Source organism: Mastigoproctus giganteus, chromosome 6 (assembly GCF_048544385.1).
Source record: "Mastigoproctus giganteus isolate SK-2022 chromosome 6, ASM4854438v1, whole genome shotgun sequence".
In the NCBI taxonomy this organism is placed as follows: Eukaryota; Metazoa; Arthropoda; class Arachnida; order Uropygi; family Thelyphonidae; genus Mastigoproctus; species Mastigoproctus giganteus.
In genome coordinates, this window is record NC_143580.1 from 125,976,142 (window position 1) to 125,995,587 (window position 19,446).

A 19,446-nucleotide genomic window follows, 5' to 3' on the forward strand; every position below is an offset into this window, starting at 1 on the left:
TTCTAGTCACACCAACCCAGGCGGTCGAGATGCTGAGGCTTTTGCAATTATTAATGATCTTGCACAGACTGTTCATTTACCTACAAGAATACCGGACATTCCTAATCATACAACCAATATGCTTGATCTTTTTCTCACAAACAACCCTTCTGAGTACACGGTCGAAGTGAGAGGTCCTTTAGGCACTTCAGATCACAACTTGGTGATTGTCTCTTCTCCAATGGAACCCTTACCTCATGGCTATTCCCAACCTCGTGTTGTTTGGCATTACAAGAATGCAAAGTGGAATGACCTGCGAGACATCTTTTCTTCTTTTCCTTGGTCGGATTACTGTTTCAAAACTTCTGATGTCAAGGTTTCCTCAGATCGGGTCAGTGAAATTATTCTTGCAGGAATGGAATCCTTTATCCCAAACACCACTTTAAAATCTCGTCCTTTATCTAAACCTTGGTTTTCCAATAAATGTGCTAAGGCTGTTCAAGAGAAGAATGTTGCATATCTTAAGTGGCTTGTTTCTAATTCTTCAGTTTCATTTTCTGCCTACACCAAAGCTCGCAACAATTGTAAAGCAGTTATTAACCAGTCCAAACTAGAGTTTGAACAGGCTAAGAGTAGAAAACTTGCTTCTTGCCCTAATGGTAGCCGAGCATTCTGGTCTCTTCCCAAAGCTATTGGCCGCAACTTTTGCCAATCTCTGCTCCCACCTCTGTCCAAACCAGATGGTTCGGTTGTCATTTCAGCCAAGGACAAAGCTGACCTGCTAGCATCCATTTTTCTTTCAACTCATGCATTAACGATCTTGGTAAAACACCTCCGACTATTCCCAAAATGCTCCATTCAATGCCTCCTGTGGTCTTCCGCACAAAGGATGTCAGAAGGATTTTGACGAATCTTGATGCTAAGAAAGCTCCAGGTCCCGATGGTATTTCTCCACTTGTTCTCAAAACCTGTGCTCCTGCACTTACTCCTATTCTTTGCCGCCTTTTTTCACTTTCTTATTCCAAAGGTGTTTTTCCTTCTACTTGGAAATTTGCTCAAATCCAGCCAGTTCCTAAAAAAGGGTGACAAATCCCTCCCATCCAATTATCGTCCCGTTGCAATTATTTCTACTCTTTCTAAAGTAATGGAGAAATCAATTAACCGCCAAATTTTAAACTGCCTAGAAACCTTCCGTCTGATCAACGATCACCAGTATGGATTCCGTCAGTGTCGAACCACTTGGGATATTCTGGATTATGTTACCCATTTATGAACAAATTCAATGGAAAAGTTCGGTGAAACACAAGCAGTTGCTCTTGCCATCTCAAAGGCTTTCGATCGTGTTTGGCATAAAGGTCTTCTAAACAAGCTTCCATCTTATGGTTTGCCAACTATTTTTAGTAATTGGTTATCCAGTTTTCTCTCTGATCCCTCACTGAGGGTGATGGTAGATGGCTCTCTGTCTTCTAACTTCTCCACTAATGCCGGTGTCCTCCAAGGTTCAATTCTCTCCCCCACTCTTTTCCTCTTGTATATTAATGACCTTCTTCCATTGACTGGAAATCCTAACCATAGTTTTGCCGATGATAGCACATTGCATTCCACTTTCCATTTTGAGAAACCTTGTCCTCTCAATCAGCTTCGAAAATCTGCTGCCAATTCCTTAAATGCCGATCTTCAGGTAATTCTCCAGTGGGGAAAAGACAACTTAGTTGATTTCAACCCTTCTAAAACTCAGCCTTGTCTTATATCTCACAAAAAAGGATTCTTCTGCTCCTATGCTTATCTTTAGTGACACTCCGATTTCTAGGCAAAATGATATATCTCTTTTGGGGATTACACTGACTTCTAATCTCTCTTGGCACAAGCACATTACAAATATTGCTTCCTCTGAATGTAAAAAACTTGGTTTTCTCTTTCGCTCTCGGCATTACTTTTCTTCCAAATAGCTGCTCACTCTGTATAAATCGCAAATCCGACCTGCCATGGAATATTGTTACCACATCTGAGGTGGTGCCCTCAAAACCTCTCTCAGGCTTCTTGATTCCATTCAGAAGAGGGCAGTTAGGTTAATTAATGACTCATCTCTAACAGAGTCTCTGCACTCGCTGTCTCATAGACGTACTGTTTCTGCTGCGTGCCTCTTCTACATGTGTGTGGACATGTGTTTTTGTAAAGGGCGGCTCCTAGAACGTGAGTTCAACTCCGCCTCGTATCTCTGTGAAGAACAGTATCACTACAAATGGGCCAGATGTGTGTGACGTCGGTTTGTGTGTATTATGTGTGTGTTCTGTTGTTATGTTCTGACCGCTTGGCTACCCAGAAGCATCAGTCACCTGGACAGATGATTCTGGGTACTCGTCCACACCACGGGAAGGTGGGCCAGTCCCAATGGAGCACGTACTGTCTCGATATGAGACTGAACCACCTGATGTTGCCAAAAGGTGGGCCAGATTTCTCTGGGGGCCCACTCCAGAGAGGGAAAAAATAAATAAATAAATAAAATAAAAATTAAACTAAAAACAGAAACAAAATGTATTTCCCGTGGTGCAAAAAAAAAAAAAAATAAATAAAATAAATAAATAAATAAAAAATAAATAAATAAAATAATAAATAAATAAATAAATAAAATAAAAAAATAATAATAAATAAATAAATAAATAAAAATTAAAAAAAAATAATAATAATAAATAAATTTAAAAAAATAATAAAATAAATAATTAAATAAAATAAGAAAAATAAATTCCCTGTGATGGAAAAAAAAAAAAAAAAGGAGAGCTGTCTGGCACCAATGATAGTCCACATCCCAGTTGTCAGAACAGAGCACGAGTAAAAAAAAAAAAAAAAAAAAAAAAATGAAGCTAAGTAAATGAAAAAAAAAATATATACTAATAATAATAATAATTACATAATTTTAATCCCACAGTGAAGAGGAAGATGTAAGTCGGGGTGCCAGCAGAGAGAGAGTAAGAGAAAAAAAAAAAAAATGTGAGAGTGGTTATCTATCCTGCACAGAGGGAGAAAGAAGAAAAGGTGAGCCAAGGCTGCTCCTAGTTCCAGGGCAGGACCCGGAAACAGTGCAGAATGCAGGTTTGAGGAAAAATAAAAAAGAATAAATAGAAATGATAATAAAATAAAAAATAAAAATAATTAAAGAATAAATAAATAATTTTAATCCCACACCCTGGCTACAGTGAAGAGAAAGATGTAAATCGGGTGCCAGCAGAGAGAGAATGAAAAAAAAAAAAATAAATAAATAAATAATAAAATAATAATAATAAAAAAATGGGAGAGTGGTTATCTATCCTGCACAGAGTGGGAAAGAAGAAAAGGTGAGCCAAAGCTGCTCCTAGTTCCAGGGCAGGACCCGGAAACAATGCAGAACGGAGGTTAGAAAAAAAAAAAAAAAAAAAAAAAATAGTCAGTAGAAGGGGTGACTTTCAGTTGGCAGTGGAATTGTTAATGATCGGCATTTCCACGTCGGTGATTGACGATCAGTGTCCTCCTCCAGGCAAATACCTCAGCTGCAAAGGTCTGGAAGGCTTTGAGGTTGTTTTGGGTACATATCAGTTGATGCAGATCTGCTGGTGGGAAGTCATGTATCTTATTCTGGAGACGGTTTCTGATATCGTTGTAATGTACGCACTCCAGAAGCAAGTGTTTCCAACTTTCACTTTGTCCGCAAAAGCAGTAGGGAGTGTCGATGAGTCCCAGTGTATGCAGTTTCTCATTTAGAGAACCGTGTCCGGTAATGAGAAAGGATGATTCGAGGCTGAGGGAGAACCATCGGGCGTTATTTTTAGTGGTTGCGAAGGTTACCTCCGGAAGAAAACTCCGAGTTACAACCCTTACAGTAGAAGAATCCCATCTGGTCTGCCATACATTGAAGAGTTTATTGAGACATCGAGATTTCTCCTGCTTTATATCTGTAGTTAGTGAGAGTTCTATATCCAGGATCGTTGCCGGAATACCTTTTTTAATTCGATAGCAGAGCCCCTTGTAGATTGTGTAAAGGTCGAGAGGGAGGGTGCCTGCTATAACTTGGAGAGCTGCTGTAGAGACTGTACGGCAGATTCGATGGGTCGCCAGTAACATAGCTCTTTGTATAGAGTTTAGCTTTTCTTTTATCTTAATGATGGGAACTCTGTGAAACCAGACCCCGGCAGCATAGGTTACTATTGGAGGAAAGACAGCTTTATAATAAAGAAGAAGGGTTCGTTTTGATAGTCCCCACTCACTTCTTGAGATCCGTATAATTGCGGCGGAGAACTTTTTGCTCTTGGAACTCAGATGCTGTAGATGGGGGAAGAAAGACAGACGGTTGTCTATTACTACTCCCAGGACTTTTGTCTGTTCTACGAAGGTTAGCTGGGTTCCGTTGATTTTGACCTGGGGAGGCCTTCGTAAGTTGAGTCAGTTTTTAAACACCATCATCTTAGTTTTGGCAGGGTTGATTTGCAATTTGTTGATTGTTGTCCAGGTAGAGAGATGGTTGAGTACTCGCTGTGCTGTGGATTCGAGGGCTGCTCTGGAATGACCAGCGACCACGATGGTGAGGTCGTCGGCGAATGCTATGATTTTCGTTTTTTCAAAACTGTTACTGAGCCAGCTCTGGAGCACCATATTCCACACCAAGGGCCCCAGGACAGAGCCCTGGGGACACCCACGGTGGATGGGTTTAAGGACTTGGTGATATTTTGACTTAACTACTATTGTAAGTTGTGAGAAGTAGCTTCTGAACAGCCAGTAAAGATTGTTTGGACATTCTGCTGTGCGAAGACGTTCCAGTGCACTTTCCCACCATACATTATCGAAGGCCCCCTCGAAGTCAATAAACAGAGCGAGTTCATATTTGGATTGCGAAGTTTCCAGATGCAGGATCAAATCAGAGAGGGCATCTTCACATGATCTGCCCTGGGTGAATCCATATTGGGCTGGTGAAATCATACCTTTGGAGAGAAAGAGATTCGTGATTCGGATGGCCATTAGTCTTTCCAAGGTCTTGCCCAGGTTTGCCAGCAGGGCAATTGGTCTGTATGAACGAGGGTTTGTTATTGGTTTATTTGGTTTTGGTATTAGGCGGAGAAGTGCAACCTTCCAGGGCTGGGGGAACTTTGATTTTTGGAGGCATTTATTGTACAATAATAGAAGATGTTCTGGCTTTAATTTGTGAAATCTAATGATGAAGGCATATTCAATTAAATCCAGTCCCTGGCACTTTTTCGTATTTACTTTTTTTTTGAGGACCTGATTCAATTCCAGACCGGTGAAGGGTTCAGCTTGGGTCCGTGTTATATATTCGGCATTCTTCTTCCGGATACTTTTGTGTTCCGGCAAGTCATTCTGAGGGTTGTCGTCTGGGAAGAGCTTATTTATGATGGCACTGACAGAGTCAGTCCAGTTAGTGGTTTCATTTTGATCAGCCTGGACAGTGCCAGAGATATCTGTTGTGAAGGTTTTTCCCCGTGTGATTTTATACAGTAACCCCCAGGGGTTTGAATTTCCAGATTCTAGGACGAATGTAGCCCAGGTTTCTCGCTTTCTAGTTGCTATTGCCTTGGTGTATGTATTCTTTTTATTCAAGTATTCCCTGTGTAGCCTTTCGACGTCTGCTGCTGGCCAGTTTCGTCGGTTCTGATACTGCTTTCGTGCGTGGTGGACTTCCCTCCTTAGTGTCATAAGTTCCGTGTTCCACCATGCACAAGGTCTGTTGCATGGGACTTTCTTCCTTGTTGCTCTATACGAAGCTCTGGTAATTGCTGTTTGTATTACTTCACTGTATTCTTCTGGTGTTGCTTCTTCATATTGGAGAGGGTCATGTGTTGGAAAGTCTCTATTGATGGAGAAGTCGAAGGCATCCCAGTCGACTGTTCTTAGGGAAAACCTTACTAATTCTGTCACTCTTTCCTTAGTAGTTGTCGGCAGGCGCCTGGTCCCAATGTGAAAATAGATGACCCGATGGTCACTTATCGTCCAGTCCGGTATTGTGACCCAATCCCAGACGCATGTCCGTAAGTCATTGGTGGTTAGTGTGACATCAATATTAGATTGTCCAGTGGTGCTACAATATGTCGGAAGATTGTTGGGTAGGTTATGGATGGTTAAATTTCTGTTCAGAATTAATTCCTCTAGAAGTCGCCCACGTGCATCCAAGGAAGTTGAGAACCACAATGGGGATTTGGCATTAACGTCTGCTGTTATTAGTATACTGTTAGAGTTAAGAAAGTCAATGGCAAACTCAATACAGGTGACCCCCGCTTAACGCTGATCATTCGTTCCGGAAAAACAGAGCGCTAAGTGAATCCGCGTTAAGCGAGCGCCGCTTTCCCATAAGGTAACATATGTATTTGTGAGCTGCGGTCGGTGCCATAGGATATTTCCTAATCAATAATAAACGGTAATGAAAAGATGCACAAATGTCGGTCAAAATATTTAATATTCAAATATTTGCACATATAAAATAAATATTCTGCATTACATACGTATAATTATGTGGTAACTACTTGCGTATCAAAAGTAAACTTAAAATTCCAATTAAAATAATGAATTTAATTGATTTAATTTAATGGATGAATTTAATCATGAAAAATGTGTGGATTTTGAGTTGAACTTTGGCCCTCTTCCAAATAAACTAAAAGGGGTATTAATTTTAAATGGCCCGCAGCATTACCACCCAACAATAACGTCAACTGATCCTTCGCCGCTTTGAAACTTGGCATGTTTTTTCTTCTTTCAATATGAAACTTCTTTTAGGCATTCGTTTCCACAAAAGTCCTGCTTCATCTATGTTAAAAACTTGTTGAGAAGTATAACACATAATACCCCTCTTCAATAATTTTAACAAGTTCTTTTTTGAAAGTTTCGGTTCCTTGATCTGCACTCCCTGGATTCTAAATCTATTCTACCAGCCCATACCAGTTTTAAATGGTTCCACATTTTTTTTTTTTTTTAGGCGAGTTTTCTTCAGATCATCATATTGGCTAATCTCTCTCTCTCTCTCTCTCTCTCTCTCTTTTTTTTTTTTTTTTTTTGTTAATATTTAACTTAACTGAATTCTGCATTGGACATTATCTTCAATAAAATTAAAGTCTTTCCATTTCAATCCTAATAGCCGGCCTAGTCCTAGTTGCTTGCAGTGGAACAGCTACCTTTCCCGCTGCAAAAATGAATTCTTTATTTTTTTATAATTGTTCTTACAGTTAAAGTTGCAAGTCCTAAATTATGGCACACATCCGCTTGTCGTTGACCGGAATCGATTCGCTTCAAAACGTCTAATTTTCAAATTCAGTCTTTTTCTTACATTTATAGTCTTCGCACTGTGCTCAGACGTTGTTCATTTTTCCTTCTTTTTTCATTCTTCGAAAATGTAACTGCGTTGGTTGCATTAATTATGATACAATGTTCAAGTAAACTGTCCGTTTCGCACGTTGTCTAATACGGTACTGAGTGATGACTAGACTTCAGATAAATGCATATAACGCAAATATTACAAGCAATATACTTTGTCATTTTTTAAAATGTTGATCTAGGAACTACGTAACAAGTCACTGTACTGAAATTAAATTAGCGTGCGAGAAAATTTCACTGAGCGTGGGAAAATTTCTCAAGTCGGCGTGGGAAACGTTTTAATGCTGTTTTGCTATTCATTTTCAAGCTATCGACTCCATCAAATGAAACGATTTCGTTAAATATGTCAAAAATGTAATTTGTAAAAGAGCGTTATAGTGATCTGTGACAGCGTTATAGTCAGACACGGGTTATAATATAATAACAGCGTTATAGCGAATCAGCGTATAGCGAACCGCGTTATAACGGGGGCCTGCTGTATATCTTAGGAAGTCATCTATATCCCTGGAAGGCGGACAGTAGAGGGAGATGATATATAGTGTGATTGAAAAGAACCTAACCTGGATGCAAGTAGCAAACTTTGTGCAGAGCCCGTGAATTATAAGGACATCAATTTGCTTATTGAGTACAATTATGCAGGTCTTAGGGTCAGTGCTAGCTGGCTGTATGAGTCTTGTCTGCATTGAATAGCCCACTATCTTGTGTGTGTTTTCTGCTGAGACTTTGATGGTGTATGGCTCCTGTATTGCAATTATGTCGATTTGGTGAGTCTCGGCTGCCTGTCTTATTTCATCCGCAACTGTGCGGGAATGGTGAGCGTTTATCTGCATGATGCGTAATTTAATTTGGCTGGAGTTCTGACTATTACTGGTTGCTGAGGATGCTGCCGGGGTAGGTCTGGTAAGCTGTTGTTGAGAAATTAGGTTCTTATCCATTAGTGGTCCTTTGCCGTGCAGTTTCTAGAGCTCGTTGATATTCTGGGCAATTTACCTCTCTAACTGAGTGTTGATGGTCTTTCTTTCTCCGTTTGCAGTTGATGCAGCTTGGAAGTTCGTCTCGGTACGGACATTCAGCATGAACTTGTCCGCTTCGGGCACAGTGTCCGCAAGTTGGAGAAGTGTGGGTGCAGTGGACAGAAGTGTGCCCATAGCCCAGGCAAAGGAAGCACTTAGTTACCACAGTGAATGGCCTGAACCTGTGGGAACTACAGCCCAGAAAAATTCTGTTGAGCGATATAACTTTTTTGTAAAGATAAGGGTCTAGTGTTATGACTCTATGGGCAGTAGAGCTGCCTTTCGCACTTGTGGAGAATCTGAATGTTACTCCTTTCTTTATTTCATCCAAAGTGACTCCATAGTCCACCAGGTTTTTGTGGTACATGTCTTCTGCCAACTCGTCGTTGGTCATTGAATTGGGGATAGTATAGATGATCACTGATGGGTTACTCATCTCTGGAGGCCCAGCTGTAACCCCAGCAGTTTGAAATGAACTCGCTGTACAGATGTTTTCCAGGTCCTGTTTTGAGGCAGTTTCAATAATAACTCCTCTGTTTCTTACAGGGCGCAGTGACTTGACTTTGATTGATTTAAATTCATTCTTCAGGGTGTTTTGAACAAGGTCCTTTACCGCGCTACTTGTTTTTAACTCAGAATCTTCAGTGGCTCTCAGTAGTAGGACATGTTGTGGGCTCTGCATTTCTGATCTATTTATCCGTAGGTTGGAGGTTGGTTCTGATCTGGTTCCGGAGGGCTGTGTTTTCACTGCAGCAGCATAGGTGCGTGCCAGCAGAATTTCCAAAGGAGGGCTCATGTCTTGTTCAGAACTCTCTGAGAGATTTGGTGAGAACTTGGAGACTGTATCAACCACTTTTTCTAATAGCTGGATTTTGGACTTGAGTTCAGCATTAACTGCTTTTAGTTTCTCATTGTCTATTAGGAGAGCTGTGGAGATAGTCTCCAAATTATTCCAAAGCTCTTGTACCGTATTGCTAGCTGACTTTGTAATCCTATTGGAGTCTTGGTTTAGGAATGCAACCAGTTTTTTGTGTAGCATTGCTACTACCTGATGCAGGGATAGAGATGAAGTATTATCAGTGTTGACAGTCACAGTTGGGACTAATGTAGATGGAATTGCCAGCTTGCTGGAGGTTTGAATTCCAGCCGCTATAGTTTGATCAAGGGCCGATTGTGTCAGAGCAGCCGCAGTTAGAGTAGCAGGAGTGGCTGCAGCTGAATAGCTTTGTTGGGCAGTAGAGGCTGTATTGCTAGTTACTGCAGGAACTGGGGTAGCATCGCTTGCTAAGAGTAATGCGGAAGCTGCTTTTGGGGTTGGCAATATCGGTTGAACTGCAGCAAGTTGGAAGGCTGCTGGAGCTGCAGAAGAAGCCTTAGTGGCCAGTTTCAGAAGTGGTGGTGAGGCTTGTGGATGAGAAGAATCTGAAGCTGGATTTTTAGTAGTTGAATTGGCAACTGGTGTCGACATGCTAAATTCTAATTTTGATGACATCAGCGGGTCTGGGTCGGAATCTGGGGGCTCGGCACAAGGAGACTTACTGTTATCATCAAGGGGAAGCAGAGGGGGAGAGCGAGGCTCCCGGTACTTGGATTTCTTTTTAGTTTTCTTTTTCTTCTTCCTGGAAGCAGTTGTTACTGGCGCCCTAGGGAGGAGGGGGCCCGAAGCCTCAGCCTCATCTCCCGCATCCTGAGGAACATCCTCTGGAGCTGAGGAGCTGGACTCTTCTCGAGAACTCATACGTTGTGTTTGTGCTGGTTTGGATGAAAATCCGATAAAGTAGCGCAGTCTACCAATTTTAGTATCGGTTTCCAGATAATTTATTTTAGGCTAAAGATTTACTTCTGGTATTTATTAGTTCCAATTACTTTCAGAAGGGGGCGTCATAATCTACCATAGTTAATTCAGTATTCTGTTAGAAGACACGTCACTGTAATACGAGTTCAGTGGAGTATGACGTCAGTACAAACTAGCACTAATTAGCACCCGATTAAAGATCAAAAATCATTATTAATAGATGCCAATATTACAATATTAATAAAAATCAACTATTAATTCCATATAGTGATATCATCATTAGATTGGGTTCAGTTTGATTACTAAAATAATTTATCCAACGCTACTTCAACCTCCGAACTGTCAGCCAATGGGAACTGAGTCACGTGACAGAAGCACCGCAGACTAACCCCTTTGTTCTTCAACTAGGGAAGAAGGAATGGCCACGTCCACGTGGTTGTATATTCTAAGCAGTTAGCAGCTCCCGGAAAAAAAAAAAAAAAAAAAAAAAAACCTGGACGAGTACAAAATGATAAACTCACAGGATACATAATTTAAAAAGGCATTGCAGTTCTATTAGAAGATTTAAAATGGTTATAGTTATTTCCTCTGAAGCACCTCTAATTTATACTTAATTAGAATCTGAAGAGCAACGCCCAAACCTATAGGGCATCGCCATAGTGCACGTCGTAGAGAAAAACGACATGATGCGAAAATTTTAAAATCTCCATTTCTGTTCAACGCCTTAGAAGTTCAGCATGAAAAAGACATCAAAAGACTCACCTTCTCATATGGATTGTAGTACACCAGAATTTAATCCGAGAAACGCAAAATAATTAACTCAATTTAACTCAAATAACGGAGCACTAATTTACTCGACCGTACGGGCAAAGTGTCCACTAGGGGATGCCTCTTCTACAGATACTTCCATGGGCACTGTTCTGAATCAGCTTCTATAATTCCCGCTCTCTCTCTCTCTCTCTCTCTCTCTCTCTTTCAAAACAGTCCGAACATGTGCCGCCAACATCAATTTACTGTCCAACTTCAAACCCACAGAACAAACTTTCCATTTTCCTCGTTTATTCATTCAACTGCTGTTTACTGGAACAACCTTCCTTCATACATATTTCCTGAAAATTACAGTCTACAGAAGTTCAAGTCCAATGTCAACAAATATCTTCTTTTGTCTTCTCAACCTCCAACCCAAGCATGGTACTAAGTACTATAGATTCTAACACCTCTCGTGTTTGGGGTTTACATAAAAAAAAAAAAAAAAAAAAAAAAGATAAGATAACAAAAACTGCTTCTTAATTATTTTCTTGCACCTTTGCAAATGATAAAGATTTTATTAATAAACCAATAATCACAAAGCTTCTCATCAAAAAATTATATCATATTCAGTAATTCATAAATAATTCAGTTATTAGTAATATAAACTGAAATACCTAATGCCCTCTGGCATCACAATGTTTTTGTCTGCTGCATCATCAATTCTCGATACAAGTGGAAAATCAGGTTCAAAGCTATGAGCTGTGAAGAGTTTGCTTAAAAATGAATTCAGCAGCCGCTAAAAAAAAAAAAAGCAAGGGAAATTCTCAGTTTTAGAGAAATTTAATGCTAGTTCATTACAAAAATGAAAGTGACTTTTATTAACAAATAAATACAAAATAAAACCTTTCTGACAATTACTATGAAGGTAAATTTTTACAATGCATTTTTCTCTTAGCAAGATATCAAGTCAGACTAACATGAATTTTTGCATTTATTATTTATGACTGGGATTATTAATCAAGCTAGTTTGGCTATTAATACAGTAAAAAAAAATTTATTGCAAAAAAATTAAATTATGATTTAAAAAAAATCTTACAGCTATTATAAGAGACATTTATTGATATAAGAGATTTATTGATAAGAGACATTTATTGATATTGGCCTGTGGATGGTCAATCCTTAAATTCCAAGGGTAATTTAAGGGTTGACCATCCACAGGCCCAAGAAAATTTACTACCCCCCTCCCCAATTTTCATATAAATTAAGTTAGTTATGAATTGAGAGATGAATTTCAGTTTTAATGGCAATTAAGAATATAATATGCCAGGAAAAAGTTGTAATTTTCAAAAAGAATGGGATTTTGGTAACTTTTTACATAGGTTATCATCAAAAAGTTATTGTATATGAACATAAAAAAATAAGTCAGTATAAGGTTAAAATAAATTATCTATTTTATATGTGTGTATACAGATTAATAATTTGTAAAAATTTAAATCTGCTGAAACGTGGTCATTGATGGATTTCATCCATCAATGACCACGTTTCAGCTAATATAAACATGGTCATTGATGGATGAAATCCATCAATGACCATGTTTATATATCTGTCAGATGTTTAAAAGTGATAAAATGTGCATTTCTAAAATTGGTATTTAAAACATTTTGAAGAGATAAAACTGTGTCATATTTCTCTCTCTCTCTCTCTCACTCACTCACTCACTCACTCACACACACACACACGATGATCATCTAGATCAGCGTTTCCTAAACTTTTTTAGTCAAGGAACACTTTTCATCTCACACCATATTCACGTAACACTTACGAAACAAAAGTTTAGCGGGAGCCAAAGAACTGTTTCTTAATATTTTATTACATATGACACACTGTGCATCAGGAGCATCTTTCTTTCCAATACATGTAAAGTCAAAATTCAAATAATTGTCATCATAATACTTTTGTTTTGGTATTTTATTGTTTGTTTGTTATTTGGTTTTTAGGAGCATTAGCAACTAAGGCCATATTGCTCCGTGAATATGCGGTGGTCATTCCCTGACCTTTCTGTATTTGGTGGTGATGGGCTCAAACCCCAGTCTAATCAAGAAGCTTGTGCTACGCACTGCTGCTCCTTCCCACCTGGCTACAGAAGCGCCTGGTCTTTTATTAGCTGGTTCCTGTTTTTTCACTTTGGATTTTTGGGGAACAAAAGGCTGCGATTGTTCACCCTCACTTTGAAGTGTGACAATATTGTGTTCGTTTTCACCGACCACAGTTACACTACTGGAAGTACGTTGCTTCTTGTTTTAAAGTTCCTTTTTTCAACCAAAAATCCATGGTCACATATTTTAATAATAATATTTCGAAATACTAATAATTATCAAAAAAAAAAAAAAATATACAAGGAAGTGAGTTTAGTTATGATATCGGTTCGCTTATTCGTCTCCTTCAACCCATGTAACTCCAGGCTAAATCGCATACGAATGGCATATTAGATCACTACATTGCTCCTTTTTCGTAGCTGTCGTTAACTCTATGCAAAAGCCTGCCAAAATAAAGTGTTCCGTGGTCTATTTGATGTCTATGTCAGTATATTAATAACTGAAAAAAAAAAAAAAAAAAAAAAATATATATATATATATATATATATATAAAATTATACAAAAGTGGTGTAAGCTACAAATTTGCAAAATTTATTTATTTTATTATTTTTTAAAATTATTAATTACGATTTTTCACAGAACAGTTTCGGAAATGCTGATCTAGATGACTGAGTCCTAAGTGGAGCCAAGCAAGAACAGTTTCTTCTTTACAATTCCTGCAGAGACTAGACTGCTATGTCTCAATCACAAGCTTAACCTGAAATAATTAATATGGATTATCTGCCTGTAGCCTGTATAAGGCAAGATTGTTCATGGGGCTGGAGATTCAGTGGTAAGATCTGCCAAATCATTTTCACTAATCTCAATATAGCTGGGAATATAGCAGAAGCAGATATTGAATCTAGTTTCATATAGAGAAGCATATCATCTGCTGACCCCATGGATGGGGTTAGATGAGCAGTGTATCTCATCACTGATAAAGCCTATAGCAGACTTAAAGAACTGGCATACATAATAAACCATTGGTATTATGAGAGTTCTTAGTATTTGAAGCTAACTATATAGTGTGCAGCTCTGAAGTACATAAACTGCAATGACAGAATATTCACTCAAATATATTATTCAGCCAGTTAATAAGGGAAAAGTTGCAGGCATTGCTAAGGTGGAAGAGGCTAATTTGGTGATTGGGAAATCTTGTACCATGATGTTAAGCTCTGCTGACCCAACTCTAAATAACTCTTGGGAACAAATACCAAATGGTTGGGTGGCAGTTTAAGAGAAGCATTATAAAGATTTTCCTAGCATGGCTCAAAAATGGATGTCCACATGAATTGGTCTGGCAGGAAGTTCAGCTTAAAAGCATACTGTAGAGACTTTTTTCTTGAAGTAATGAGGACGTTTACTTGCTTCGACACATATAGAATAGAACAGGACAGGAGATATTCTGAATGCACCAGTAGCAATACAAATAGCCCGATGTTGAATGAAGTCAAGATGCTGAAGGATGCTATTTCTGGCCGATGCATATATTTGAGACCCATAATCTAAGTTTGATCCCACAAGTGCATAATACAGTAAAGACCACCAGATTGCACCCCAGGAAGCAAAAAGAAAGAGCATGGAGATTGTTCTCATGCACTTTGTGCACAGATGACTATTACATCAAGGTAAATGTCGACTTTTCATCAAATATGAGTCCTAAGAATTTCCTCTCTCAAACTACTGGAATAGTGCTATGTCAAAGACTTTAATTCAAGTTTGGAGTGAATGTTATGCTTGCAACAAATATGTACCAGGTGAGAAACTGAAACCATTGGCCATTGCCAGGCATAAGGAAATCGATAGCTTTTTGCAGTTGACCCTTGATAACTCGTTATCAAGGGTCAACTGCAAAAAGTTGTATATTTTCAACTGTATATTTTCCCAGTCATGTTCATGACTGGGAAAATATACCAATTCACTGATGTAGAGGGCATGGCTTATGGTTGAAGGAGATTGTTTGGTAATGGACTTTAGTACCAGTATTAGTAGAGGAAAATGCTTACACTTCATCATCAACCAAAGAGAGAAGAAAAAAACAAAACCAACACTTGCAATATGACCTATCCATTCCCTCTAACGGTATATCTAGTTCTTCCTTGTATTCAAATTAAAAACATCTGGAACACCAGAGGGGAGTTTGTTTCAACAATAAACCACCCATTGGCTGAAGGTAAATTTCTGCACATAAACCCACAACTATTCCTTCCTCAATTTTAATTCATGCCCCGTAATGTGTGTGTGTACTTTGAGCAAGAGGTAGGATCCCATCAGCAGTGAAGTTTCTTAACCCATTCAAAGCCTAAACCTCATTCAGATCTGCTTGCAGGTATCTAGTCATCATTACTTCCTAATTCATTTCACAAATATATGTGGTCTCAATTCTAATCTTAACGATGTCCATTTCCACTTGCAGTCTGCTAAACCCCATGCACTTTTTCCGACAGAATTTCAGTTATCAGTTGATTCAACTACTGCTCATCTAGAGCAGATGCCCAAATTATTCACTCTATGATTGCTTTCGCCAAAAGGTGGTACTTCTGCATATGTTTGTTCCGATATTCCTTGTCAGAGACTTGGTAATTCGGAATCTCCTCTTTTCGATCTTCTCTGGCTTGAAACCTCTCTACCTCATTCAGTCAAATTCATCTGTTGTCTCTACCATGCTCCGAACTCCACTAATCACTTGGTGCTCTTTGATTTCCTCTCTTTGCAACTTGACTTTCTTCAGGCCAACTTTCCTTAGTGATTTTAATGTTCATAACTCCAGCTGGCTTCTGTTTTCTAGTCACACTAACCCAGCTGGTCGAGATGCCGAGTCTTTTGCAATTACTAATTATCTTGCAGAGATTGTTCATTTACCTACAAGAATACTGGACAATACTAATCATACAGCCAACACGCTTGATCTTTTTCTCACAAACAACCCGTCGAAGTGAGAGGTCCTTTAGGCACTTAAGATCACAACTTGGTGATTGTCTCTTCTCCAATGGAGCCTTTTATCTCATGGCTATTCCCAACCTCGTGTTGTTTGGCATTACAAGAATGCAAAATGGGATGACCTGCAAGATTTCTCTTCTTTGGTCAGATTACTTGTTTCAAATCTTCTGATGCCAACGTTTGCTCAGATCGAGTCAGTGAAATTATTCTTGCAGGAATGGAATCCTTTATCCTACACTCCACTTTAAAATCTCGTCCTTTATCTACACCTTGGTTTTCCAATAAATGTGCTAAGGCAGTTCAAGAGAAGAATATTGCATATCGTAATTGGCTTGTTTCTAATTCTTCAGTTTCATTTTCTGCCTACACCAAAGCTCGCAACAATTGTAAAGCAGTTATTAATCAGTCCAAACTAGAGTTTGAACAGGTTAAGAGTAGAAAACTTGCTTCTTGCCCTAATGGTAGCCGAGCATTCTGGTCTCTTCCCAAAGCTATTGGCTGCAACTTTTGCCCATTTCTGCTCCCACCTCTGTCTAAACCAGATGGTTCTGTTGTCACTTCTGCCAAGGATAAAGCTGACCTGCTAGCATCAAAATTCGTCATAATCCTTCCAACTCATATATTAATGATCTTGGTAAAACACCTCCCACCATTCCCAACACGCTCCATTCAATGCCTCCTGTGGTCTTCCGTCAAAAGGATTTTGACGAATCTTGATGCTAAGAAAGCTCCAGGTCCCGATGGTATTTCTCCACTTGTTCTCAAAACCTGTGCTCCTGAACTTACTCCTATTCTTTGCCACCTTTTTTTTTTTTCACTTTCCTATTCCAAAGGTGTTTTTCCTTCTGCTTGGAAATTTGCTTATATCCAGCCAGTTCCTAAAAAGGGTGGCAAATCCCTCCCATCCAATTATCATCCCATTGCAATTACTTCTACTCTTTCTAAAGTAATGGAGAAATCGATTAACCGCCAACTCTTAAACTACCTATAAACCTTCCGTCTGATCAATGATCGCCAGTATGGATCCCATCAGTGTCAATCCACTGGTGATGTTCTGGCATATGTTACCCATTTATGGACTAATTCAATGGAAAGGTTCGGTGAAACACAAGTAGTTGCTCTTGACATCTCAAAGGCTTTCGATCATGTTTGGCATAAAGGTCTTCTAAAGAAGCTTCCATCTTATGGTTTGCCAACTGTTTTTAGTAATTGGTTATCCAGTTTTCTCTCTGATCGCTCACTGAGGGTGACGGTAGATGGCTCTCTGTCTTCTAACTTCCCCACTAATGCCGGTGTCCCCCAAGCTTCAGTTCTTTCCCCCCACTCTTTTCCTTTTGTATATTAATGACCTTCTTCCATTGACTGGAAATCCTATCCATAGTTTTGCCTATGATAGCACATTGCATTCCACTTTCCATTTTGAGAAACCTTGTCCTCTCAATCAGCTTCGAAAATCTGCTACCAATTCCTTAAATGCCGATCTTCAGGTATTTCTCCAGTGGGGCAAAGACAACTTAGTTGATTTCAAACCTTCTAAAACTGTCTTGTCTTATATCTCGCAAAAAGGATTCTTCTGCTCCTATGCTTATCTTTAGTGACACTCCGATTTCTAGGCAAAATGATATATCTATCTCTTTTGGGGATTACCCTGACTTCTAATCTCTCTTGGCACAAGCACATTACAAATATTGCTTCCTCTGCATCTAAAAAACTTGGTTTTCTATTTTGCTCTCGGCGTTACTTTTCTTCCAAACAGCTGCACACTCTGTATAAATCGCAAATCCACCCTGCTGTGGAATATTGTTCCCACATCTGGAGTGGTGCCCCCAAAACCTCTCTCAGGCTTCTTGATTCCATTCAGAAAAGGGCAGTTAGGTTAATTAATGATTCATCTCTAACAGAGTCTCTCTCTCTCCACTTGCTGTCTCATAGACAGTGTTTCTGCTGCATGCCTCTTCTACAGATACTTCCATGGGCACTGTTTTTCTGAATTGGTTTCTATAATTTCCGCTATCTCTTTCAAAACAATCCGAACACGTGCCGTCACCAGCCAACATCCAATTACTGTCCAACTTCAAACTCACAGAACCAACTTTTCATCTTCCTCGTTTATTCGTTCAACTGCAGTTTTATGGGACAACCTTCCTTCACAGGTATTTACTGAAAATTACAGTCTACAGAAGTTCAAGTCCAATGTCAACAAATATCTTCTTTCATCTTCTCAACCTCCAACCCAAGCATAGTACCAAGTACTATAGGTTCTAATACCTCTCGTGCTTGGGGTTTACATAAAAAAAAAAAAAAATGCTGCAATTTGAAGAAGTGAAACCTTTTGTGGGAAGAGAACCATTTTCTATCCTTAACTAATCTGGCTGCAATTCACTTTGCTGTTCCAAAACCATCCTTCCTAAAATGAGGCTTTCAGACATGTATGCAGTACTCAAGATGTGGGGTAACCATTGCCTAATACATTTGGATAATTGCCTACTTATTATTGCTGACAAATTACTGAACATTATGGACAAACCTAGTGTTTATTGAAACCCCAGCCTTTGCACTGCTCAGAGAACTTCATATCTAACCCTCAGGTTTTTGTTCATTCACTGCTAACCTGAATGTTGTACCACACACTTGATAAGTTAATCTGTGATTAGCATTAGCAGAGGCATATGATGCAAGAAAGCAAGCTTATTCAGCATCAGCCAAAAAAAAAAAAACCAACCACTACTCCCATTTCACCCCTCCGTTCGTTCGAAATACCTGTCCAGCTGAGCCTTAAATTTATTTAGGCTATCAACTTCAACAACGAGCGATGGGAGTCTATTCCACAAACCAACTGCCCGCTGGCTAAAGGCAAATTTCCGCACATCTATCCGACATCCGTCCTTCCTCAATTTGAATTTATTCCCTCTCAGATGATTATTCTGAGCAAGAGGAAGAATGCCATCGGCATTGAGCATGCTCAAGCCATTCAAAGCCTTATACTCCTCTATCAGATCACCTCGCCGATGCCTAGTCTCCAGGCTCTGTAATTTGCAAAACTTAAGCCTTTCTTCGTAAGAGCAACCCTTTGTTCCATTCACTAATCTTGTTGCCCTTCTCTGTACTCATTCGAGCAGCTCTACATCCTTCTTGAAATGAGGCCTCCAGACCTGTATACAGTACTCAAGGTGTGGCCTGACCAATGCCTTATACAAGGGAATAATCACATCCTTATCCCTGCTAGAAAAATTCCTGTATATCATTGACAAGACACCATGAGCTACTCTTGCAGCTCGTCTGCACTGCTCAGAGAACTTCATATCTGCCTGCACAATTATCCCCAGGTCCTTTTCATTCTCTACCACTGTCAGCGTAGTACCACAGAGTTGATACGTTGATCTGGGGTTACTGTTTCCCATATATAGTACTTTACATTTGTCAATGTTAAACTTCATTTGCCACCTCTCAGCCCATCTGCTCAACCTTTCCAGATCCTGTTGCAGCA

The 19,446-nt window shown here is 39.3% G+C and overlaps 1 protein-coding gene across 2 annotated transcripts in view; it reads right to left on the reverse strand.

Moving 5' to 3' along the window:
- Dhc64C (dynein heavy chain, cytoplasmic) overlaps positions 1-19,446 on the reverse strand; it is a 1,460,071-nt gene that overhangs the window by 103,797 nt on the left and 1,336,828 nt on the right. For both annotated transcript variants that reach the window (XM_090376486.1, XM_090376487.1), the window contains exon 82: positions 11,559-11,680. In XM_090376486.1, the coding sequence (XP_090232612.1) occupies positions 11,559-11,680 (122 nt within the window). The remainder of the gene's footprint in view (positions 1-11,558; positions 11,681-19,446) is intronic.